This window comes from Aquila chrysaetos, chromosome 10 (assembly GCF_900496995.4).
Source record: "Aquila chrysaetos chrysaetos chromosome 10, bAquChr1.4, whole genome shotgun sequence".
Lineage (NCBI taxonomy): Eukaryota > Metazoa > Chordata > Aves > Accipitriformes > Accipitridae > Aquila > Aquila chrysaetos.
In genome coordinates this window covers 227194-252762 of record NC_044013.1, presented here as the reverse complement: position 1 = coordinate 252762, position 25569 = coordinate 227194, and the positions used below count along the sequence as shown (strand labels likewise).

Here is a 25569-nt window from a genome sequence, read left to right as displayed (position 1 = left end):
GAAATATTTTAGAGATCACATTTTATAGTTATCTCACTGTAAAATCACATGCAGATTTATGCACTACTCCATTGTTTTCAGGGTAATATAGGTAAATGAGGGTTTACATACTAGAGTGGTAGATACGTTGTTGACCTACATTGACTACATTGCAATAAAAACTGTTAATGCCTTTACAGAAGAATTGGCGATTACACGTGAGTCATGAGGACATAATCTGCCCCTTTTGGTAATGAGAATATATTCTGATATTCTTGGAGACATACAGACAGACTAGTTTTCATGGTGTGGTAAGGAACAAAGCAGTTGAATTTGGCAAGACAAACACTTGTCTTTTCAAAAATGACCATACGTTGCTGAATGGAGAATGGCCATATGTTTGAATATGTAGAAAAAGATTGGTAGGACAAGAGTAAACAACTTTTGGACAATTAAATAATCTGGAAGATGAGTGTGTATTACAGATTTTCAGTATTGTAATAGAATCCACCAATCGTTCAAGTAAAAGTAATTATTCAACAGTAGCGCATAAAAAGTTAGAATGGCAGGGCAGATGATCAGAAGAAAAAATAAATGATGAGATCATAGATAATTTCAAGTGGGTTAGGGTGAGATAAGAAGGGTAGAAAAATGTGGGATAAGAAAAGCAAATACGACTTCCATGACATTATGCCTAACTGTGTATATAATATACTCGGGTATTTTGTGTTAAGCTTGTGTTTTATCTTTTCTTTCTCAGTCACATAGAAAAAATTACAACATGGCAAGATCCTCGAAAAACTATGAACCAACCGCTGAATCACATGAGCCACCATCCTGCAGCTACTTCCACACCAATACCACAGAGGTCTATGGCAATGTCTCAGCCAAATCTCGGTGAGTACTGGATGTCATCTCTGTGGTGAAAATACAAAAGAGAGATGAGAGCCACCTTTTACTAATTTGTTTGCCAAAGTAATTTTTGCTTCAAGAAGGGTAGCTCTGATTCTGCTGTCAGGCCTAACAGTATGTTCTCCACTTCCTTTTCTTATTTTTCCCTCTGTAGAGTTGGCAGCAAGTGAATTGGTACTGTTTGAGCTGAAGTTCTAACATCTCATGCATTTTATTTTAGAGTGTCTGTAACAAATTTTTGATGTAGTATTGAACATAGAAAAATAAGCTCTTGCTGTGCTTTTTTATTCAGAGGTGGTGTAAAGCCTCTACAAGCCCACCATATAATTTTCAAAGCTTACTGTGCGGAGTGCTGTTAGATAATCTGTCTGCAGTCTTTCCTGTGTTTCTTCAGGTCAGACGTTGTAGCTGGTTTGCTTGTTTGTTTGTTTCCAGTGGTGGGGTTTTTTTTGCATAGTTAGGTTCTGCACTGGAAGCTACTTGCAAATTACTAAAAAGGCTATTTTACAGTGTGAATTACCTAAAGACTTTCTATAAATGGTGTGGTTTCATTGCTGTTCCTGTTTAGCACTTCAAGGTTAAATTTAAACATCAACTTACATTCCTCTGATTTTGCCAGATATGAGCCTTAGTGAAAATAAAGCCATGAAAACTCTGAAAATTTTAAAGAAAATACGTAAATGGAAGAAAACATTTTTGTGCATATTTGAGAATTACAAATAATCCCTAATATTTCACTTCTGCAGCTTTAACTTTTCTACCACTCAAGGAAATGAGTAACAGATAGGTCAGCTTACAGGCTCAAGATCACAAAACTATGTCAAGTAGGTAGTTTTAAAAACACAGACCAGATTCTTGTTCAGATTAACTTTTGGTAAGTTGGTCTCATGATTTCATGATTATTCATTTGCAGTGTGGTTGATCAGGGCTGTCTCTTCACGTACCAAGGAAATGGAAAACGTTTGGCTGCCAACGGTCACCAATAGCAGTAATGCAATAAACATATTACTTTTGTCTTAAGTTTATAATAAACACCTAGGCTGTCCCCTGAAGTAACTAACTTCAGTTCTTTCTTCTACCTTTCTCTCAACAGCTGTCCTGCTTGAATATATTCAATAAAAAGTGTTGGTTATGTTATGTGATTCAGTGGACAGTAGCAAATTGTATCATGAGAGTGGATATCTGAAGAAGAAACCTAAGTAAAATCTGAAAGGTTAGGGTGTACTGCAGTGTGTCACACTGCATGGTAAAACTAACAGTTGCTCTGCGCATGTTGCTTCAAACCACAGCTGCATTTAGGTCAATCTGTTTATAGCAATTCTGAAATGGCCAAGATGTAGGAATAGGACAGTGGGGTTTTTTGTTCATACCAACTCCTCAGCTTATGTTGACATCTGTTATATTCTCTCTAATTAAAAAACAAAGGGGGTACCATAAATCAGGACAGTGTACAGCAAGCTTTTTCCCCCAGTTTGTCAGTGGAAGTGAATCAAAGCCAAATCCTGTACTGAAATACTTGTATACTGAATTTTAGGGAAGGGTCTTTCTCAGGATACAAAGGATTAGAAATAAAAGCATACACCTAAGTGACAGTCTGTTCTTGAAGGTACTTCAGGTCCTCAACAGGGGCATTTCCACAGACTTCAAAATCTGTCACATCAAATACAGACTATATTTCATTCAGTATCCATCACATTTATAGATGAGGTTCCACTTTTGGTAGGTATTTGTACAGTGCTTGGCATAGTGCTTCATATCTGTGACTGAAACTCCTAAACATTAGCCCACTAGAAATACTGCGTAAAAATTTCCACAGTGTTCATATTTATTTAATTGAGAAAATATTTTGTCAATATGTTTTGGTGAACTTTTTCTCATTCTAGTGGCTTTCAAAAGGCTTGCTGTGACACTTTGGAAGCAAGCAAATCTGTTTGCACAGCCGAGTAGCACTTTCAGCACTGTATTATTAAATTCAGCATCACAGTCCCTGATTTTCTAATCCACCTGTTTGAACATACCAAGTGTGACACTATTTTCTTTAAAAATATATTTTAAAAGATTTAATCTAGAAACACAGAAATTACAAGATTGCAATAATCTGAACAGAATACTGTAGCCTCTGAATACTTCATGTGACAGTTTAAAATACATGTGAGTGCAGTTTCCAGTACTAAAGTAGAATGTCTCTATTTTGAAATTATCTTGGCCAAAAGGAGGGGCCTTTCTGCTCTTTTGTGATGCTAACTGTGTTACTGCTAAACCTGCTTTCTTGGGTCTGCTGAGACATTGAAGTGAGCAATTTGTTGGTCTGGCAGTCAGACCTCTAAGCCAGAAGTGATTGTGCCAACATCTTACAGACATCAGAGAAGAAATGGAAACTGGATACCAAGTTAAGCCACTCTTCTGGTCATAATTTTGTAACTTTTTAGCAAATGAAGTCTACGCATCTGTCTTTTGCCTTAGCATTTTTTGGTACTGTAGGAATTAAAAGAAGTTTTTCTTTTGAAGATGAGCCACTTAAAAGAAAAGGATTTAAGTATTCCAGGTCTGCATACTGGTCTGCACTTCCAATTGCTAACACATGTGTTTTCCTTGCTTTGCTTCTTCTGAAGAGATGGAAAATACAGTCTGTTCTGTACAGTTTGTTGCTTTGGTTTATAAACTCCTTTCAGCAATATTTGCTGGAAAGTGTACAAAGGCACTTATAAACATTCTATCAAAATCACAGAGTGTGACTAAGTGATACCAAATCATAGTATGCCTATGCTTGAGACATAGAGAAACATAGTGAAGGTTGATTGAAATTAGTAGACATACCTTAAAAAATCTGCTGTATTTTTCTACCTTTTTTCTTACTGTGGTTTTATGTTGTCTATTTATGAGCTACACATACTGGTTTTCTTATAACTTAAGCAGTGTTAGTTTTGTCACTAACATTTAAAGCATTGCTTTTTAAATGTTACATAACAAAGGCATCTGAAGGTATTTCTTCCTTTGATGCATCTTGTTAAATTTACAGAAAACTAATACATGCTAGGCAGGTTTCTATGCTCATTTACACACCACCACTAAATTCAGTTAAGTTTCATGAATGAAAAGGGAAATTTATCCCAGAGATTGAAAGCATATTGTTGCAGGTTAGCATACATTCAGACTTGTCAGTCTGCTTTTTCTAAATATTTTACCTTTGTTCTTCTTCTAAGACAGTTTGTAGATGGATATGCTAAGGAAAGGACAACATCAACAGGAATCTTGTAACTATATGTTCTGTTGTTGGAATGCAACAGGGAAAATGATCAGCCACTGACTGAAGACAGACAGAATCACTGTATTTTTTGTGTCTTCATAAGTACTTCATAAAACCCATTTACTTTGGTGCTGAATCTGCACGTGTATTAGTTTTCTGCCCATTCTGAAACGTAGTCTTTTTCAGCTGATTGATAAGGTATTAACTATCTATTGCCAGTCAACTTCGTTACTGTGGTAGAATCAAAGACCATATGTGGAAGGAGGGGTATTTGTGCACCCTTATTTTAGGCATCTAACCTAGGTCCCTGAATTAGGAGATGGAGCTCCATGGACTTCCTGTGAATGAAAGGAAGGAGAGAGCATTTGCATTGCGCCTAAGCTAAAGGTTAAACTACTGCCTGACTTAAATGACTAAATTGTTCTCCGGAAGTGCCTTAGTCCAAGCTAGGGAAGCTATTCTGCCTTAATGGCAGTCACTGGTGTAAGAAGATTCTGGAGGATGGTTTTTGGCTATGTGTAGCAAGATTTAGGGGAAAAAATTAGATCCTTGTAAGAGTTTCTTGGTAACAATTTTTAATTAAATGCTGCTTGTTATGTAGTCTTTCTCTATGCTACATTATGCAACACTCAAAACCATTGTTATTTTCATCCTGCTTCCTTCGAACTGTTTTAAAGAGATTTCTTTCGTGATTGTACTATTCATCCAGTTGGTGAGCACAATCTGGTCTTCATTTAAATGTTTTTCAAGTTTAACAGTTTGCAACTTATTTTGACATAAAATAATAAAATCCTCTGATAGTATTTATGTTTTCTATATAAATTAGCTTGAATTTATATGCATGAGTTCCTTAAAAAGCTCATATGAAAAGAACACAGTCTATCCGCAAAAGAACTCAGAAAACCTTCTGGGTAAAGTGGCATACATCATGGTACAGTCGGTTGTAGAATTTAGGCCTTAGAACAAATACCAGTTGCAGACTGCAAGGCACGGTTATTCGAGGTCCTGTGTGGGTGACTAAGCTGCGCCTTAAGTAGTGCCCGGAGTTTGGTGGTTTGAGAGTTTTGGGCACTCTGCGACTTTGTAAAATGCCTTTGAGTTTATTTGGGTGTGGATAGGGGCTTTCAATTTATCTAACTAGAAACTGTGATTAAAATGCGTGTTTGGTCTAACTAAACTCACTGAAATCCAACCAGGCTGGACGTCCCTGATGCTCCCTAGTCCCTGGCTACCACTGTCATCTTTGCCTCTCTTCACAGTGGACAGTCCAGCATCAGCAATAACAGAAATGCATACCTGGTTTACCACTTTGCATTTTCCACTTCTGGTACACAAGAGGACTTGTGTGACTCATCAGACTTTGCATGGAGACAGGATTGATGGGTGGAAAGGCTTTTAAAAGCTGCAGTCATGTATGAGCTGGCTGTGAGGGAAGAAGTGACAAGGGGTGAAGCAAAGAGACAATCAGAGCTGTGTTTGTATAGATCCCTTATGCATTAGAGCTGAGCCATCTTCCCTTACCATATCTGTTTTTTTCCTCATAATCTATTATTTTCCATGTAAGATGATCTTTCAAGGTCCCTTGCAACCTGGGCTGTCCTATGATGATGGTTGATAACTTGGTAATTTCATAACTTGTAAATTATTGTCTTAGTGCATAGTGTCTATTGGCCCAGCTAATCCTGCCTTCAGAAAATGTACCTGGATCACTCTTAATTCTGAGCACTGACATAATACCTCATAACTACATGTTCTCTCAGGTTCTGTCAAAATGAATTCATTAATACGTGTATTTGAGGGGAAAAAAAATCATAAAGATGCTTAACATTCTAATTCCTGAGGTTTCCAGTGTTCCCATACTCTGTCTGTATCTGGGTGTCACGGTTGAGCCCCAGCCGGCAGCTCAGCCCCACGCAGCCGCTCGCTCCCCCCCAGCGGGACGGGGGACAGAATCGGAAGGGTAAAAGCAAGAAAACTCATGGGTTGAGATAAAGGCAGTTCAATAGGTAAAGCAAAAGCTGCGCACGCAAGCAAAGCAAAACAAGGAATTAATTCACCACTTCCCATGGACAGGCAGGTGTTCAGCCATCTCCAGGAAAGCAGGGCTCCATCACACTATGTAACGGTGACTTGGGAAGACAAACACGATCACTCCGAACATCCCCCCTTCCTCCTTCTTCCCCCACCTTTATAGGCTGAGTATGACATCATATGGTCTGGAATATCCCTTGGGTCAGTTGGGGTCAGCTGTCCCAGCTGTGTCCCCTCCCAACTTCTTGTGCCCCTCCAGCCTGCTCGCTGGTGGGGTGAGAAGCAGAAAAGGCCTTGGCTCTGTGTCAGCACTGCTCAGCAGTAACTAACACACCCCTGTGTTATCAACACTGTTTTCAGCACAAATCCAAAACATAGCCCCATACCAGCTACTATGAAGAAAATGAACTCTCTCCCAGCCAAACCCAGCACATTGGGGCAGATTGTTTTAATTTATCTCTGTACTGCTTGTTTTTTATCAGTTAGCTGCTAGTGGCATCCTCAAAGGGGTATTATAAGAAACTGTGAACACATTCAGGTGTAATGAATTGAGGGACAGCTGCTAGAAGGTAAGAATGTTATGAGCTTGCAAAAGTAAGGATGCCTATTCTGAGGTAAGGAAAGAAGCTGGATGAGTTTTCCCACATGGCTGAGGGTTGGGGCCTTGCAAAATATAAGGTTGTAGCCATGAGAATAATTCAGGTGGGAAGGGGCCTTGGGAGAACTCTAACCCAACCTCCTGCTCAAAGCAGTCAGCTATGAGATCAGACCAGGTGCTCAGGGCTTTATGCGATCAGGTCTTGAAAACCTTTGTGACAGATTAGAGGGTCCTGGTGGAATTCTCATGCTTTCATCAGGTAGGAGGCTGGCACCATAAAGACAATGGGTGTTGTATCGTCAACACTGGATGGTGGAGTTTCAGAATGTGTAATACACACTTAAGAATAAAGAACAATTTCTGGCAGGGAGAGAAAGGTGCTACATGTACTTTTGTTTGCACTTGACACCTGCACTTTCACCTGATCAGATCGTGTGTAAATAATAGAGTATAAGAAAAATAAAACATCATGGCATGTCTTTGGTAGAAGCTGGTAATACTTATCTCCATTTTATAGATCAAGCAAGTCAGGCGTAAAACAGTAGAAAGCCTAAAGTTAATTTGTTTAGGGTCAGTGTGTATGCACTGATCCTGAGAGTTCAACCATATTAACTTACTGTGTCAAACTCCAGATGAAGAACTATTTGATTATTTTTTTTTTTCCTACTGAAAAAGAGAAAGCTCCTTACCTTAGAAGCTTCCTGTATCAAGATCTACCAACAGGCATGACCCAAGTGATACAAGCAGGATAGTTTTAACTATTAAATAGACTGGTTCTCTAAGGGGAAAGATATTACGTATTACACAGTAGAATTTAACATGAAGAGCCTCTTACACTGACAACTGTTTGTGTTGTAGAACTTTTTCCGTGAATCTAAAAAGTTTAGCTTTCAGCTGTATTGCTAATGGTAATTTAATTGGGTCTGGATACAACTGGGAGTTATGCCATTTTGCCTCTGCTTTCATTTTTTTTAATCAGCCAGGAAATCCAACCAATAAAACAATGCAATAATCCTGTCTAAGAGCAATAAACACATGAACCAAAGTTTCCACATCCTGCCATGATAAAAGAGGTATAGCTACTATTGTTTTGAGGATGATAAAATGCAGTTTTGGTTACCATGTTAAAGTGAGTCTCTGGAGATAAGAACACAGATCCCAAAGTGTTTAAAAACAGGTGGTATGTATTTTAGTGATAACTAGCATACATGAAATGGTCTAGGTCTTGCAAGGCTTGGTTTGCATTGGCTGGAAATTTGGCTACAAATATGTAACATTGAGAGGAAGGTGTTTTTCCCTCAGTGTAGCCCATACCCTCACACCACCTGCACAGTGGAAAGGCTTCCTGTTCCAGGTCATTTTTAATTACTGGATATCCTGAAAGAAGCGGACACAATTCAGTTGTGGTCAATGTGAATAATTTTGGCACCTGCTTCTGCTTGATGAAATAATACTTACAGGAGAGCTGAAAGCATTGTAGAGGACTTGCACATTCTGTGGGAATGAGAGTTTTATGACACAGCTCTGGAAAAGAACGAAGAATGGGGGGTGGGTTTTGTTATTTGCAATTAAAACCTCTAAGAAGTAATTTATCAGGGAGATTTCAAATGGAGTAATTTTATTTATGTTTTAAGGACACTGGGTAATAGTTCCAGAGACTAATAGGAATTAACTTCAGTATCGGGTAAATTAAATCCAGATAGCTCAAAGGACACACACCTTTAAACCAGCAACTGACTATCTAGTAAATCTGAAATGTTAATGGTTGATGTGTTCAAAAGAGATGTTGGTATTGTTTCAAAATCTAGTAATTTTTAATTTTAACACAAAGAAGTTCCTGTTGGTGTCAGCATTTCCCTTCAAGATTAGTAATCCAAACATGTGCCAGGGCAAAAGCGGAGTGTTATTTTCATAGTTTCAAGGTGAATGAAATGCAAAAGCTGAAGATTGCATGAAACAAAAGTAAAAATAATTTAATAAATATTTTAAATAGTAATGGTCATCACTTATTGGTCATTAGCATTAAAGCTGTCTCTCCAGTCAAGCAACCCCCACCATTATTTGTTGTTACTGATTTATTGCTAAAAGTGCTTACAGAGTAAATCTCTAATCTTTTAAATAACTTCCTGCTAAATCATAGCTTTGATGCTGCACCTGCAGGTTGTTCATTTGGGTATTTTTTAAGCTTGAATCATTGAAGACGGGAAAGATGAGTTAAATGTGAATATCACAGAACTTAACATAACAGTTGAAACTGTTGAGAAATTTCTGTATAGCTATTTTCAGCCCAGAGATCTGAATAAAGGAGTCTCTGTGCGCTGGGATAGTACAACTTTTTGGTTTAATACTTTACAGATTTTTGGAACAAAATGCACCAGAACTGAAAAGCAGCATTTTTTGCTGACCTTGTTGGAAGGCTAATGCTGTTTCTGGGAAATAAGTGAAACAAGCAGTTCTTTGTTGGCAGAAGCAGAGAGAGAAAAGGAGGGGAGCCTAGTCTTTTTTTCTTCACAATGTCGTGACTAAGTCAAAACTGTAATATGGGTGGGTTTGTTCTTTTTTTTTTTTTTTTTTTTTTTTTTAACCTCTATAGACATTTGTTTTTCATCAGACTGTGTTGCGTGACACCTGACGCTGGCCAGTTCATATGAATTAGGCGCTGGACTGCCTATAAACAGAGTAGAGAAAAAGATCCACAGCTGCATCCAGACACTTCTGACACTAAAATAATAAAAGTTGGTAAGTCAGTTCAACGCATATGTCAGAAATAATTTACACTTGCGTGTTTTGTCTTCTGCAACTTGCAGAGTCTGTTGCCCACAAAATAATCCTTGCTTAGTATATATCCAGTAAAGTCATCAACAGAAAGGTCTTCTACAATATCAGAAAACCTAATTCACTAGCATATCATTAATTTAAAAGCAAACAAAAGCAATAAAAGACTTTTTTCATTTTTCATCTAACTGGAAAAAGAAGATTACATAGGTCTAACTTGAGATGTGAACTAAATAGTTGTAATTCCATGGACTGCAATGAAACTGTGGCCACATAGTCCATCCAGGTTTGGAACTTAACTCCACATTTTTACTTGCTTTCATTTGAGCTGGAAAATTGTGTAATGGCTGCTTATTGAAGAGACTGACTTCATTTTGCAAAATAAATTTGTTTTTCCCCAAGAGAACTGAATTCAAGGCTGCCCTGAGTCTGTCTGCTAGAATGGTGAATACTTTTCACCTGCTATGTTACATCCAATCTCCTTTACTATAGAGTGGTAGATTTGAGTTTTTTATATTTTTCCTTTGTTTGCAGAACCTTAGAAATGTTACCCTGGGAGTGCCAAACCCTGCCTAGTGAATTTAAGCTTACTGAAGACCAGTTGATTTTCCTTAGTTACCTTTGACCTCTCAAAAACAGTCCAGAGGTCCTAAGGCTCCCCAGACCACAGGCTGAAAAGAGTTGTTAAAGTGTCACTGATTTATTAGATGAGTATCATTGTACTGAAATCAGTATTCGTATTGGGTAGTCAAGGTGGAGCATGAACTGCAGGTTTTTCTTTTTTAACCCAAACTCCATTATGTTCCTCATAGCATTCAAATACAAATTCAGAATTCAAATATAAATAATAGCAGGCATTAATAAAACTGCATAAATAGCCCAACAAAGGTGCCATACGATTATATCATAAGGAACAGAGATTTGTAGAATGTCATTGCATTGTTAAGTTGCTCGCTGGAGTTGACACAAGAATTTCCTTTGACTTCATTGGACTCATTCAAATCTTTAGTGACAGAGTTACCAGCTATATTCAAAAACAGTGTTACTGAACTGTTCAGTGCAGGAGTTCAGCTCTGGTTCAGTTGACTAGTTCCAGGAAAAGCAGTTAGGTAGAAAACTTTTCTCAAACTAAGCTTATGTATATAGCACAGGGGTAATTTTTTGTTGGTTCTTTTCATTCCAACTAGTGTATTTAAAGATTCACTATTAATTGAAATCTAGACAATATCAGACATATCAAACATGCTTCAAATATTCCAGGTACTATATTTTTTTGTTTTCCCCATGCATTGCCATTGTAGCTCTACCGTTAAAAAAAGCAATTTACTGTTTATTCCGATTTTTTTTTTCTTGTTGTTTGAAGAACTCATACAGTGGAAAATGCAAAAGCAGTGAGAAGTCTTGGTCCTGCAATAACTATATCATACTTTTCCATGCTTCTTTTGAGGAGACTGGAGTTCTGCCTGGATGCTGGTTTTTGCCCAAGTAGATAGCATTGCAGGATAAAACCTACCTGATGTTACATATAATGTTGTGCATAGAAAGCACAGAGGGGGAGTGGGATAGAGAAAGAAGAGGGAAATCATTTTAAGGGATCGTAAGTGTTGGCACAATTATATGGGAGACACATGTGACTACTGATCTTAATGGTGTTGATTCTGTAAAGAAAATGTCTAGGAAGATGCAGGTAATTACCTGTAGAATCAGACTTCATTACCAATATATAAACTAGAGGTTGATAATAGCAAGAATTGGATACTCTATTGAGACTTTTGGAATTGCCCTATGTAGGGTGGTGTTTTAATTTGTACAGACTTGTAAACTTCAGTGTCATTTTTGCAAGCATAGAATAGGTAAAAATATGTAATGACTTTCAGTAAAAAACAGGTCACAAAGAAAGGTTTCCAGCAAATCTGAACCTTGGTTTTAACTTCTTTTGTGGAAGGTCCAGTCATATTAATTGTATCATTCCAGGACTACATACGTTGGAAACTTCAAAATTTTTTGAGACAGTGAAAAGAAGTAATCGTATTTTCTGTCATGAAATGTGGAGAAGCATACACAGGACCGATACGAGCAGATCCTTTGCCTTTGCAATGTGTAAAGATGCGACGCTATCTATAATAAGATTGGTATGCGATGAAGTTATTTTTCATATGTAGCAAAACACAAATCACTCGCTAGTGTATTTTGGTTTATTCCCAGAGGTACCTTGCCATAGTCTCCCCGTGCAGTCAGAAAGTTTGAGACATTAGGAAACACCTGCAATCTCCTCTCCAGCAGTGAAGCCAGCTCAGCGGAGCTACAGTATGTCCATTTGCATCCAGATGTGGTTTCCTTTTTTTACCCAGACTTGAATTCAGGTAGAGCTTAAGGATTTTTTTAATATTCCTTTTGAATTACTAGTTTCCAGCATCCTGACTGAAAGGTGCTAAAGAGTACATCGGATCAGTACTGCATCTGAACAGAAAGTATTTTACAGAAGCATTTAGTTTACTATGCAAGTGCTATGCACTCACCCTGCATTTGTACTGGGCTTGGCTGGGATGGACTTAATTTCATAGCAGCCCCCGTGGTGCTGTGTTTGGATTTGTGACTAAAACAGTGTTGACAACACACCAGCCTTACTGCTACGCCTGAGCAGAGCTTGCAGAGTGTTGCGGCTTTCTGTTTTTTCCCACTGTTTCCCCTCCGCACTGCAAGTAGGCTGGGGCATCGCAAGAAATTGGGAGGTGATGCTGCCGAGACAGCTGATCTGAATTGCCTAAGGGGATATTCTATACAGTATGATGCCATGCTCAGCAATAAAAGGTCAAGGAAAGGAGGAGGAAGGGGAGACGTTCACGGTTACAGCATCCCAAGTAACCCTTAAATGTGCTGAGTACCTGCTTTCCAGGAAGCAGCTAAACATCTACCTGCTGATGGGAAGTCGTGAATAAATTCTTTATTTCACTTTGCTTGTGTGTGCAGCTTTGCCTGACTTCTTAAACTGTCTTTATCTCAGCCCACAAGTTTTTCTTGCTTTTGCTCTTCCAATTCTCTCCCCCATCCTGCTGGCAGGGGCAGGAACTGAGTGACTGCCTGCGTGGAGGCTTAGTTGCTGGCTGCTGGGGCGCAATCCGCCACAGCAGGACAACTGCAGTTTTAAAAAACTGGATGGACTTACTGCATGTTTGCACTATGTTGAACCACCTATGCCCAGTAAGCTCGAAATTGTTGGATTTGCTTTGTGTACTCGCATACACTGTACAGCACATGCAGATTTCTGCCAAACATCTCAAAGCCTTGTAGCCAGCTATCTTCCTAGTGGAATCGTTCACTTCACCAAGAAGTCCCTTTTCCCCATCTGTCAGAACTCTAATGACAAATGCTTTTAGTTGCAGTTTGTGCAGCACTACTGCATTGGGTTTTCTGAAGCATCATTCAGTAGCTTTAACTGCTCTGCTAAACTGCAGGATTTCTGGGCCAATAGTTCGTTTAGGAGGATTACAAGTGCTGTGGGTTTCACATTAGGACTGCCAGTGCCTGCCTCTGTGCCTCTGGCTTTGTGTGTAACATCACCGCATTTCCTTTCTGTGCATCATTTATCTCAAGTATTCCACTGCCACTAGGTTTGCAGGGAACATGGAAAGATCATTCATCATTGGTAGACTTTATGTTCTTTGACCTGGACATTTCTTTAGGTCTTCCGATTTTCTCAGGTCAGAATTTCTCAGAGATAATGGCTATTGATGTAGGAAGCTGCAGTTTTCAGTATAAGGTTGTCTGCATTCTGGTAGTATAGTCATCTTTCTTTATCTTGAGAGCATTATGCAGAGAATCCCAAATCTGGAATTGTATGAAGATCTAGCCCAGATCTGATAATGATCCTTTCAAAGCTGGTGCTAATACACTTCCACAAAAGGAAGTGGGTGCCTCTGCACTGCAGTCTGTGGGTTCCAGGAGACTTAACCTGGGGATCAGATGACATCTACATGCCTCTGGAGAAGTCATGCTGGATGACACACTGGCATCCCTGTGCTATACTCTCCACAACACCTGATTCTGGAAGCATGTTGCAAAGATGGTTTAGATATCCTGCATGCTTTCCACAAGGTCCAGAAGGATTTATTGGTGTGGGCTTTGCACCACCTACAGGTAATAAAGCTGCCTTGAGACCCAAACTGGTCCTGGGTATAGCACAGGACTAATCCATGCCTGTTCGATGCAGCTGGTACTGATCTGTGTAAATAGTAAAACTAATCTGCACTCTGAACAAACCATATAGTTAATACTTTGAAAATTTACTGCATTTCACTCCTGGCTTATCTGGAGGATATCAATGCTGGATGCTATTCTTAACACCATAAACAGGAAGAACTTTTGTCTTGGGTAAATCAGCAGCCCATACAGTGTCTTTGGATAGCTTAATATGAGAAGTACTGGACTTGCTTGTGCAATTGCCAACTTCTTCACTGAAAATGACTGACAATTGCTACATTTACACAAAACTATGAGATGCCCAAGGGTATCTCTGGTACCAAAAATTTTAAAGTGGTTCTGTTCCTCACAGTCTTTTGACTGTTGTGTACAACCTGGAAATGTTCACCACGATCTTCCTGTGGTTACCAGGCTATGTTCTCAGTCGGCCTTTTTCTTAATTCACAGCTCCTTCAGCTGGAGCTGATATGCTTGTTCAGCACTACTGGCTGTTACTGTTTTCTTCATTTTCCTGGGTGTTTCAGTTAGATTTTCCCTGGTACTTGAAGACATTTTGCTATCAGTTATATTGTTTTCTTGAGAGCCACAGTCATGCTTTCTCTGAATGTTTTCTGTCTTGAATGAGGGACTCTTCATGTATGTAAGATTACCCATAAGTTACTGTCTCTGTAGTGTATCTACTACACCTGCATTACTTTAGGGAATTATTCTCAGTAATACTGTCCCATTCATTTTTTTATGCTTTTCCCAGTGAGATAATAAAATCTTTCCACAGATTTCTCATCTTTATCTTTTGTGGTCAGTTCTGTATACAAAGTGAGATCTTTATATTGCTAATGCTGTGTTTGCAGAGTATTGTCTAGCACAGCTGTAGCAGTGGTGCTCTTCTGCAGGCAATAGCTCTTTAAACTTTTTTCTTGTATTCTGCCTCCTTGGGAGTACATTCTGCACCCCTCTCCTGTCCTGGAAAATGTATTGCTTACTGCAGTGCCCCAGGCACAGGCAACAAGCATGTGTGCATGTTCACACACAACCTTAAGCTCCAGAATTTCTATCAATGTGAGGCCAGTGAGTCAGCTGGTTTCCTGCACAATGAGGAGGATGACAGGGAACTGAGCAAGCAGGGTGTCCTGGTTTCAGCTGGGATAGAGTTAATTTTCTTTTCTAGTAGCTACTATGGTGTTATGTTTTGGATTTAGGACGAGAAGAATGTTGATAACACACTGATGTTTTCAGTTGTGGCTAAGTAGTGTTTGTACTAAGTCAAGTATTTTTCAGCTTCTCATGCCCAGCCAGCAAGAAGGCTAGAGGGGCACAAGAAGTTGGGAGGGGACACAGCCGGGGCAGCTGACCCAAACTGGCCAAAGGGATATTCCATACTATGTGACATCATGCCCAGTATATAAACTGGGGGAAGTTGGCCTGGGGGGAATCGCTGCTCAGGAACTAACTGGGCATCGGTTGGTGAGTGGTGAGCAATTGCATTGTGCATCACTTGTTTTGTATATTCTAATTCTTTTATTATTATTATTATTATTATTGTCATTATTATTATTGTTATTATTTTCTTCCTTTCTGTCCTATTAAACTGTATTTCAACCCATGAGATTTACTCTTTTTCCTGATTCTCTCCCCCATCCCACTGAGTCGGGGGCAATGAGCAAGTGGCTGCATGGTGCTTAGTTGCTGGCTGGGGTTTAACCATGACACAGGGAAACATGGCACATATAAAGGATTTATCTGCTGCCTATGGGTATTTGCTAGTGCACAAACTGTATGGAGTTTTTTAGTGCCCAAATCGCCTAATATGGGCCAAGAACTGTGCTGAGGAAAGTGGCAGTGGCTGCAAGGTGGCTATTGACTGAGGGGAAAAGGAGCAAGCACTTCATCATCTGTGTACAACATGTCTTTGGCCTCGTGGTTTATCCTGTGGGGCTGTTTCAAACTGGAGATGATATGCTGCATTTCATATAACCCAGGCTTCAGGTGGTGAAAGGCACCAGGAAGGTGAGGGGCAGTGCTTTTCAAAAGTCTGGAGGACCATTTGGACAGGCTGTTTTGCAGAGGACGCGTTCCACATGCCATCACGTGTGAATTGCTGGTATAGAAAAGCGCTAAAACTTAACACATTAACTGAAGACTTGTTCATATTAATTTCAGTGCCTTTCAGTGGAACCAATGCAAAACAGTACTTGCAAATCTGCCATGATTTAATTACTCTTCAGCTAGTTCCCAGAGTCAGCTGTTTCATTACTGTACATGTAACATTTTGACCCTTAGGATATATTTTTAGAGCAGCTGAATGCAGCAGTTGTTGTGGGAAGTGGTGCAGAATGCCCCAGGTTTTGGTTTCATTTTGCTTTCTAAAATAGATATTAAAAAAGAATCACTTAACAGTCTTTGTGTTTTATACTATTTTCATTTCCAGTTAATATTTGTTTAGAGCTAGGTTAGACTAACTTAATGTGCATTATATGTGTTCATGCACATGCTCAAAAACTAGATTTGACTTCACAAAAGTAGACCACATAGGTCCTAAATTTGCTTATGGGACATTATTGTGATTGCACTCAAGAATAGTTCAAGTGGAATAATGCTGTTATGCAGTTGATAGGATCAAAACCTGGGCCTTAGCACCTGTGTATTTATAAACTGGTTTTTATTGACATTGAAAAAAGAAAATTGATTTTATCACCATATCAATTTAGCGCTCCATTTTAAGTTAGACTTTATCATAAACATACTCTATCTAGATACCTTGGCAAAACTGTCTGTACTTGTTTGAAAGCACAGATACATGATTCCTCTATACTTAATGTTTTTGAGTCTGTCCAGTTCGAGCTGCTGTGAAAGTGGGTGTCTGGTATTCAAACTGAATGGAGAGTTACCTGAATCCCATTTTTTTCTTGAAGCAGTGTATGCTGGAGAAAAATGCGGTGTCAGCTGGTTCAAATGACCTTCAGTAAGTTTGTCTCTATGACCCAAATCAATGGTTCTTTAAAAGCCATTTCAATTAGTGGTAGTTTTGAACAGAACTGTTTTTCTGTGGACCTGTGTCCAGAGATTTAGACTGACAAACCTCTGAGGAGAAAGGCACTGCCTGAAAGAGGAGCAGAGCCAAGTAATGCAGGTGGTGGAATTGGCCGAGGATAGCTCCTACCTACTCATTTGCCTTCTGTGAATCTCTTGCACTGAAACTTGTAAAACTTCGCCATAGCTATAGCTTTATCAAACCCAGATGATGTAAATAACTTTTTTTGGAAGTGAAATGGATTTTTGTTGTTTCTTAGAAATTTGATCACATACTTACGGCATACCTGACTTGTAGGAGATTCAGTTTGACATAATTTCTACTCCTAATATCAAGGTGTGGGAATGCTTACTTTACTCATTCTACTGAGCTTCCTGTAGTTCCTTGATGGTATGTAACAATGGGTAGTATTGCTTGAAAGTAATTTACTCCAAGATGTAGAGTTCATTGGACCAAAGCATTCTGTCTGTCCCCATGAGAAGAAATGACTTGGAGGGTTATTGGGGACCATAGCTCAGGGAGAAATATTCCTCAGCATTTTCATCTTGTCTTGTTCTTTGCCTTCTTGCATGTATAATTTCAGCTGTGATACAACATAGGTACAGATCAGCTGATGAAGAAGAGGGAGTATTTTATATAGCAAAGGCAACAAATAGTCATGACGAATAGTACTACAACTCATGCCCTAGCCCTGAGTGTATGCCAGACACACTGTACAGTCTATTAATCTTTACTTAACTTTGCCTGGTTCTATCATTTGCATGTGCTGCTTACATGAAAGCAATTTTCTTACAGAGAGCTTACTATATTGTGGTAATCCTTGAGCCAGCCTGGATTCTTACCATGGTTGTTCTATTCACTCAACCATTGACATGCCAAAAATTTAAGCACATGCTTTTGTATATGAGAAGAGTTAAAGTCCTGCCTAAGTGCTTATGGTCCTGGCAATTTAACACCAGATTTACACTGATATAATTTATATAATTGTACTTATAATATTTCTTACTTATTTAATGTGAATAAGACTAGATGCACTGCATCATAAAATGTGGGTCCACATACTGTTTTCCATTGTGAAAGTGGTTTGATGTCTGCACCCAGGTCTCATTCCTACCTTTCCCCTCAGCACTGCAGCTTGCTAACCTTTCGGGTTTTTTACCACTGAAAAGTTACTGATCAGTGCTGGCTTTGGTCTGTCTTTCTTGCAACCAGCTTATTCTTCCCACCTGGACTCCTATGTTGGTTGCACATAAACAGTTTCATAGCTACCCAGTTACTTTTGCTGGGAACTGATCTAGTCAGAAAATACCTTCTTTTTATCCCTGGGCAATTTTTAGTTTGCTGTGTGGCCACAAAAATGCTTTTGCCAGCTCAGTAAAGGGATAGCATGTGGGCAGGAACAAGCAGATGGGTGTGGAAGAGGTGATAAAACGGCAACACTCTGGTTTCATGTGGAAGCATGATGTCATTTGTGTGGATACAGCTGTTTGTGGACCACACATAAACTGAATCTGTGAAAAGGTTATATTACTGCAGGCCTGCTTTTAACTTGGATTATTTCTTGAGCTGGATTTGCCACTGAAGCTAAAACACCGTGCAGCTGCACTCTCAAATGGTTCTATAGTCTTTACATGCTGGACCTGTGTGATAGTATATCATCCAGAAGGAAAAATTTGGTTCAGATCTGATGTGAGGACAAGTAAATATTTCTGTCAAACAAAGCAGGGCAAAGTTTATGCTGGCCTAATGCCTCTGTACCTGCGTTACTCCAGCTGCAGAAAGACAAGACAGTACCTGATTAGGCAGAAAGCTGGCTAGCATAAAGTCAACCTTTCAAAAAAATTTTTAACTTGGAACTGGCAGAGTTAGTTAAGTTCAGCACTTTGCATTGTATGGGTATCATACATTCGATCCAGGCTGGAAAATCATCAACCCATTTCTTTCAATGCACACTTCTAACAGTGCTTGCTGTACTGTATCCTTTAAGGTCAGACATGTACACAGCGTAAGTATGTTCAGGTCTGAGAAGCATAGAACTGAGTTGAGATTTCAGTTCTCATAGGGTAAGAACAATGAGTGAAAGATAAAAAGGAAGATACAAATCTTAGTCCTTTGGGCAGAAAAATACTCTATCTCTTCTAGAGAGTATTTTAGTATCTGGGCTGTTCTTGTTGAAAGGTAAGAGCTTTGTTAATGAAGCTATTGCCCCGTTAGTGAAGGAATCCTTGTGAAAATGTCAATTTTTAAAGCAGTACATGGCTACCACTTGTAATCCAGACTGGCTTTAGGTACTGTATGTGTTTTTTACTGGAAATGTGAAAGTGGGGAAGGAGAAGAAGGAACTGTTCACTCTGTGGTTCACTAAAGGTATTAGGTTGCATTGCTGGGAACTGATCCATTTTACTCAAAAATAAAAAGGAGGTACAAGCAGAGGCTATGCAGTTTCCCCTCTCTGCCTCAATTTCGTCCTGTTCCTTCTAAGCCTATTACTGAGGGAAACGAGAGAAGGGGTGGTTCTGTTTCCATGGCCAAGTGATACCTGCTGTCGAAGGTGCCAAATGATTATTTTAGCTTTGTGGCATGATTACCAGAGTGACTGTGGAGCTACAGACTCGCGATTTCTTTCATAACAGTTCTCTGAATAAAAATGCCCATCCAACAGAGAATTCTGCTCTGATTTATAGTTTCTGAATTTGACCAGAAAAGATTATGTTAAGTAACATTAACAGTCTAAGCAACATTAACTGTCTGAGCAGCAGCCTTCTGTCTGCAAGTGAAAGGGTTTAGCTGGTTTACATAGATATAAATCAGGTTTGCTTACCCCATTTCTCACGAGCCATCTATGGAGTTATTACCCAGATGAACCTTTTGAATATCCTACCAAAGGTGGTAAATTAATGGGTCATTTCCAAATCTGAATACCCTAACAGATAAAGTTTCAGTTGTTAATCAAATGTGCAAAGACTATTTTGGTTTTCTTTGTAAGACATTAACTGTACAATATGGTGCTTGCATATCCAGAACACAGGAGAGAGTTACAAATCCCTCTGTTGTCTTAAATCAGGTCTAAAATCAGACACCTTAATCTCTAATTTATTAGACCTTTTTCATTTGCAAATGAAACCATGAATTGTAAATTCAGCCTTACCTGATTTATGTACCTCCTGAGAGGAGTTATGCCAAGCCTGAACTTGGCATCTTTTTTGGATTGATTTTATACAGCCTTGCATTTAAGAACTCATTAAACTCGATTCTTGTCTGATGTAACTGTTTAAAGCAGCAGTGAGTTTAGGCAGTTATTTCAGTACAAGATTGATAAAGATTTTTGCTGAGTTTGATAATGAAACTGGTATAATATATTAGTAACTTGCAGTAACACTGTTTTGCTATTGACAGTAATTTTCACACTGTGAACTCAGATAGCTAACTTACACTGACTGCACCCTGAAACACGGAATGACTGAGGCCATTTTAAAAAAAGGGCAGTGTTTGTTCAAAAGTGACAAAGACATCTATGAAGAAGAGTTAGCAGTGATTCTCACTACTTTACTTTTTTATTTATCAATGTGGTACAGATTCAATTCAATTATCTTTTCCTTGCATTTCACCTGCTTTGAAAAAGTAAGTGAAAGTATGTTAAGGATATTATAGAAAGATGTAGCTTCTGTTAGTTTCTGGTGTCTTTTTATTGTGCTGGTTTTGTAACTTCTGACAGTCCAGCTTGTTGCTGGATCTTATCAGATGCACTTTTTTTCTTCAATTCCAGTTCTCAAGCTGCTTTTGATTACTATAAAGTGTGAGTGCCTGTGAGGGAAGGAGTGCTTAAAACACTTCTGCAAGATATAATATTAACCCTTATTTATAGATGAGTACACAGAGACTGTGACTCATCCATGATAATACAGGAAGGCTACATCCTGCCAGGGAACAGGACCTCCTACAAGGTTTGCTTCTTAATTGGAACTGGAACGTCTCTCATCTGCGTGTCATTGAAAAAAGTGTGTATCTCCTTCATAGTGGTGGAAGACACACACAGTGCTCATTATTTATGCTGGTAATTATTCTTACAATAATTAATTTAGATCTGTCAACAAAGAAAATGTTAAGATTGAAAACATTTTTACTAGCTTACTGCATATTACAGGCATATGTTTGTAGAGGAATTTTCAGTTAAAAAAACTTGCATATCATTTACTACATATCATTAGGTAAACTTTTGAACGTACCAGGATGAATATAAATACTTGCTATAAGTATTCATGTTTTATATACATATGAAATATTAAAAATCATTTATTAAGCAATTACTAGTACCAGATCTTGCCAGATGAAGTAGTTAGTCATTTGAGATACAGTAATTCTAATAACTCTCTACTGTAAATGAGCAATGTGTCCTATGCCCTCTCTTATCTTAAAGTACAATTCTACTTAACCAGCCATGATTTATTTTCTTGCGCACAGTCATGAATCACCAGCACCAAATAACACCCAGCACAGCCATGTCGCAGCAGAGTCGTCCTCCCCAGACTCCACAGCCAGGGCTGTTGAACTTGCCCAGTGCACTGACCACACAACAGCAGCAGCAGCAGAAGTTGAGGCTCCAGAGAATCCAGATGGAGAGGGAGCGAATTAGGATGCGTCAGGAGGAGTTACTGCGACAGGTAATGCGAAGGATACTCTTATTTTGTTCAATAGCCTTTAGTTCAATGCATCCAAATTTTTACCAGGTACAATTAGTGGCTCTGTTACTTTTGTCAAGATTAACCATTATTTTATGTAAGGGTAACCAAAAAGCTAATATAAATAGAACATTTCATTTTTTTCTCTAAACTAGCATTGAACAGAACACAAAATGGCCATCTGTCAGGAGTTACAGACCTGGTGTCTTTGTTACCAGCTGTAATAGTAGTTTAAGGACCAAATTCTATTCTGCATCTGTTTATAAATCTAGAGCAACTATCACTGATTAATTCTCAGTTTAACTTGGGTTTGTGTAGTAGACCATGTTCTTGCTTCACTGAAGATACAGGCAGAACATAGGGAGTTGTTCTTGACTCTGACCTCAACTCTATAATTTGCGCCCTTTGCTTTTGAATTAAAATAAAATCACATTCACATCTTACATGAATACCTCTGATTTGAAGACTTTCCAGAGATGGTTCTTTGTGGATGTTTTGTTTATTGTTCTATTTCTTAAGTTTCAGCTCTATATAATGACTCATATTGTACAAAATAGGTATATAACTTCCTTTACGCTGCCTTAAGGAAGTAAAAAGTTTTAACAGTTGTCTTTCTTCTGTTACGGACAACTCCACTGGTGATGTTGTGTTTTCCATGGCATATTAATCAGCTTCCTTAGAGAAAATAAATAAAGTGTTTCTCTCAGGAACAGTGTGAACGAAGTACATTTTATCGAGAATAACACCATTATCGGTGGCCTTGTAAGTGCTGCAGTTACAGTTCTAAGTACCTTTAAAAATAGTAGCTTTCACAAAATCACAGAATCACAGGCTGGTTGAGGTTGGAAGGGATCTCTGGAGGCTGTGTGGTCCAACCCCCCCTGTTCAAGCAGGGTCACCCAGAGCTGGTTGCCCAGGACCATGTCCAGGTGGCTTTTGAATACCTCCAAGGATGGAGACTCCACCACCTCCCCGGGCAGCCTGTGCCAGGGCTCGGTCCCCCTCACAGTGAAAAAGTGTTTCCTGATGTTCAGAGGGAACCTCCTGTGTACCAGCGTGTGCCCATCGCCTCTGGTCCTGTCGCTGGGCACCACTGGGAAGAGCCTGGCTCTGTGCTCTTTGCACCCTCCTGGCAGGTGTTTACATCCATTGATGAGATCCCCCTGAGCCTTTTCTTCCCCAGGCTGAACAGCCCCAGCTCTCTCAGCCTCTCCTCACAGGAAAAGCAGTGGGCCCGCATTTTCCCTAGCCTTTCTGTTGTCACCTAGGTACTTACAGAAGCCCTTCTTGTTGTCTGACTCCCCTGGCCAGATTCAATTCCAGCTGGGCTTTAGCTTTCCTAAACTCATCTCTGTGTCCTCAGACAATGTCTCTGTATTCCTCCCAGGTTACCCAACCTTACTTCCATACTCTGTGGAAATAATAATTTTGTGAAATTATTATTTCACGCCTTCAGTCCTTTTGCCTTTGGGATTGTCCCACAAATTTGTGGTTATTCTAGGGTAACATTTGTTTGTACTGTATTTAGAAATACAGTGTGACATTTCTTTGCAGCAGGTACAAGCATGTTTGTTACTGGGCTAATAATGCCAACTGGCTGAACTTTTCTGATGATTTATTAGAGAACCATAAGTTGCTGTAATGTTTTGAAATGTTAGTGACTGGTGTAAAATGCAAAAAGAAGCCTAAGAAAAATCCTCACACTTAGATGCCCTCTGAGGAGGAGTAGCAGAGTATATGTCATAGGTTGACTAGCTGCAAGTAGGTGAGGAGTGATGCACTTTTTCTTCCAAGTCTGGAGGAGAATGACTGAGAAGAAAACACATTAGTGATGAAAACAGACTGGAGCATCTCAATGACCTCTGGAAGACTTTGTGGGCAGCAAAGAAAGGGACACATACATCTTTAAAACCTGTAGGTCTAAAATAGAGATCTGGATGATCAGAGCAGATTTACCAGAAGGGGTATGTGCTCAGAAAGGATTTGTCATCTTTTAGAGGCAGCAGTCATGAAAACCACAAATAATGGCCGGCTTTTTGGTTTTCTCTCTGCAGCCTTTGAATGTTGTTTTTGCTAAATAGGTTGTTTCGGGGTTTTTTTTAAACATACCATCTCAGTAAAATTAATGGAAGAAAAGGTCTTTAATGTTTGTAATGATTGAGAATGTGAGGTACTCTTTTTCCATGCTTATATTTCAGAACAAATAATTTTTAATTGGATTTAACCAAAACATCACTTTTCAGAAAGTAATAATAGACATTATTACAATCACTCACCACATTAAATATTATTAGAATTGTATTGAAAGTGCTTTTTTTTGTTCATATACAGAAAATGCAGTTTTATATGGGTCTTTATAGTAATACAGACTTCTAACAACAAGAATATGATTGTACTTTTCTTCCCATGTACAAACTATATGTAAGTCAAATTTGTCTCCAGTTACACCACTGGAACCTTAGTAACTTCATCTTGTGCGGATAAAAAGACCAACTGTAGGATGAATGTACATACTATCATATAGTAGGCTTTTGTAAAAGAGAGATTGATAACAAAATGAAAATGGATGTCTGACGAGTAGAATCGCAAAAACGTTACTGTGAATATTTGTAAAAACATTTTACAACCATATATTTGCTTCATTTATATTTTTACTTTTACCTTCTTCATCTAAATATATGTATAAGAACTTAAAAAAAAAATTGCTTAACAAAAGTAAGTAACCAAAATTCATTAATACATTTTGAAACTGTACAGCACCATCTAGCTGCATTTAAAAAAAAAAAAAAAAGCATTACAATTACGTGCTTTCGTAGTTCCTCCAGCAACGCTTGGCTATCTTTGCATGTGATTATTCCCATTGTCTTTGGTGAATATATGTACATGCTCGAAGTTAAGCAAGTGCTCAGTGTTCTTGCTGAACAGGTGAGACTGTTTCCAGGGGTGAAAGGCAGATATGATTCCACTAAAGTTTCTGAATTTTTTTACCTGCTCGTGTCAGGGCTGAATTTGACTTTCATGGTTCAGACCTGAGTCTAGAAACTGTACAGACACCAACGTCTTGTGCCCACATTCCATCACCCTTAATGTTTGGAGTTACATTATGATACATTACCTGCGTGTGCAGAACTGTGTTCAAGGTGGTGGTCTCTGCCCTGAGCAGTGATCTCAAGCCTTTTGCATACCTTCTCCTTTACTATCAAGAGCTCAGAACATATTAGAGACGGGTGTGGGAAGAGAGTGGGGATATCTGGTATGAGCTTAGTCATAATTGTTATTGTGCTAATAATGTGTTACCTATTTTTACTCTTTGGCTCTGTTCTTCAGGACAAGAGCAAATTAAGCTTCAGAACAGTTGTGCCATTAACACAAGGGCTGGTTTCCCTGCTCTGCTGACTGTGTTTTACTTTGAAACTAATACATGCACGACACTCTGCAGCTGTGCCGTACTTAATCAGGCCTCCAACATACTATGCCTAGTACCACCCTGCACCTATGGTGTTTGTTTGAGTTCCACATTATATAAAGCAGGACAGTATCACTTTGCATTACAAAAGTTTTCAGAACTGGTGTAGCTCTTGAGGAACAACATACTTCCCACCCAAGGAAAGCAAGATGCAGAATCCATCCTTCCTAACAGAACTTCGTGAACTTCCTGCCAGTAACCTGAGCGCTCCTGAACCCTGGCAGCTGAGAAGAACGCAACAAATCTCTGGAGTCGTCTGCATTCAAGTACAGTTACTCCTGCCCTGACCCTTCACTGCTGCTTTTGCTTTTCTAGTGTAACCTATCTGAGGGAAAAACGCTGAGTAAGTGTGCACACTGCTGGTAGCAACTGCGAGGAGGTGCAGAGTTTGAGTGAGAGGGGAGGAATTCCTTTGGTGGGTCACAAACCTCCTTTCAGCCTGGCAGCAGCTGCTGGCTCTCCACAGCCATTCCTGGCTGCAGCTGCTCGGGTGGAGCAGCACATACAACCAGGAGGAATACACAGTTCTGGAAGCTCACTGCTTAGGGAATTTGTTTCCTTCTTTGTCCTCCTCTTCATTTAGTTGGTAAAGCCTCTAGAACTGCTAACTGATTACATGCGGGAAGGGCAGCATTTCAGAAAACCGGTATG

At 39.2% G+C, this 25569-nt stretch overlaps 1 protein-coding gene across 1 annotated transcript in view; it reads left to right on the top strand.

The window, feature by feature from the left end:
• WWTR1 (WW domain containing transcription regulator 1) overlaps window positions 1–25569 on the top strand; it is an 83463-nt gene that overhangs the window by 45412 nt on the left and 12482 nt on the right. The window contains exons 2-3 of the mRNA XM_030028586.1: window positions 740–876; window positions 21235–21434. Of these exons, the coding sequence (XP_029884446.1) occupies window positions 740–876; window positions 21235–21434 (337 nt within the window). The remainder of the gene's footprint in view (window positions 1–739; window positions 877–21234; window positions 21435–25569) is intronic.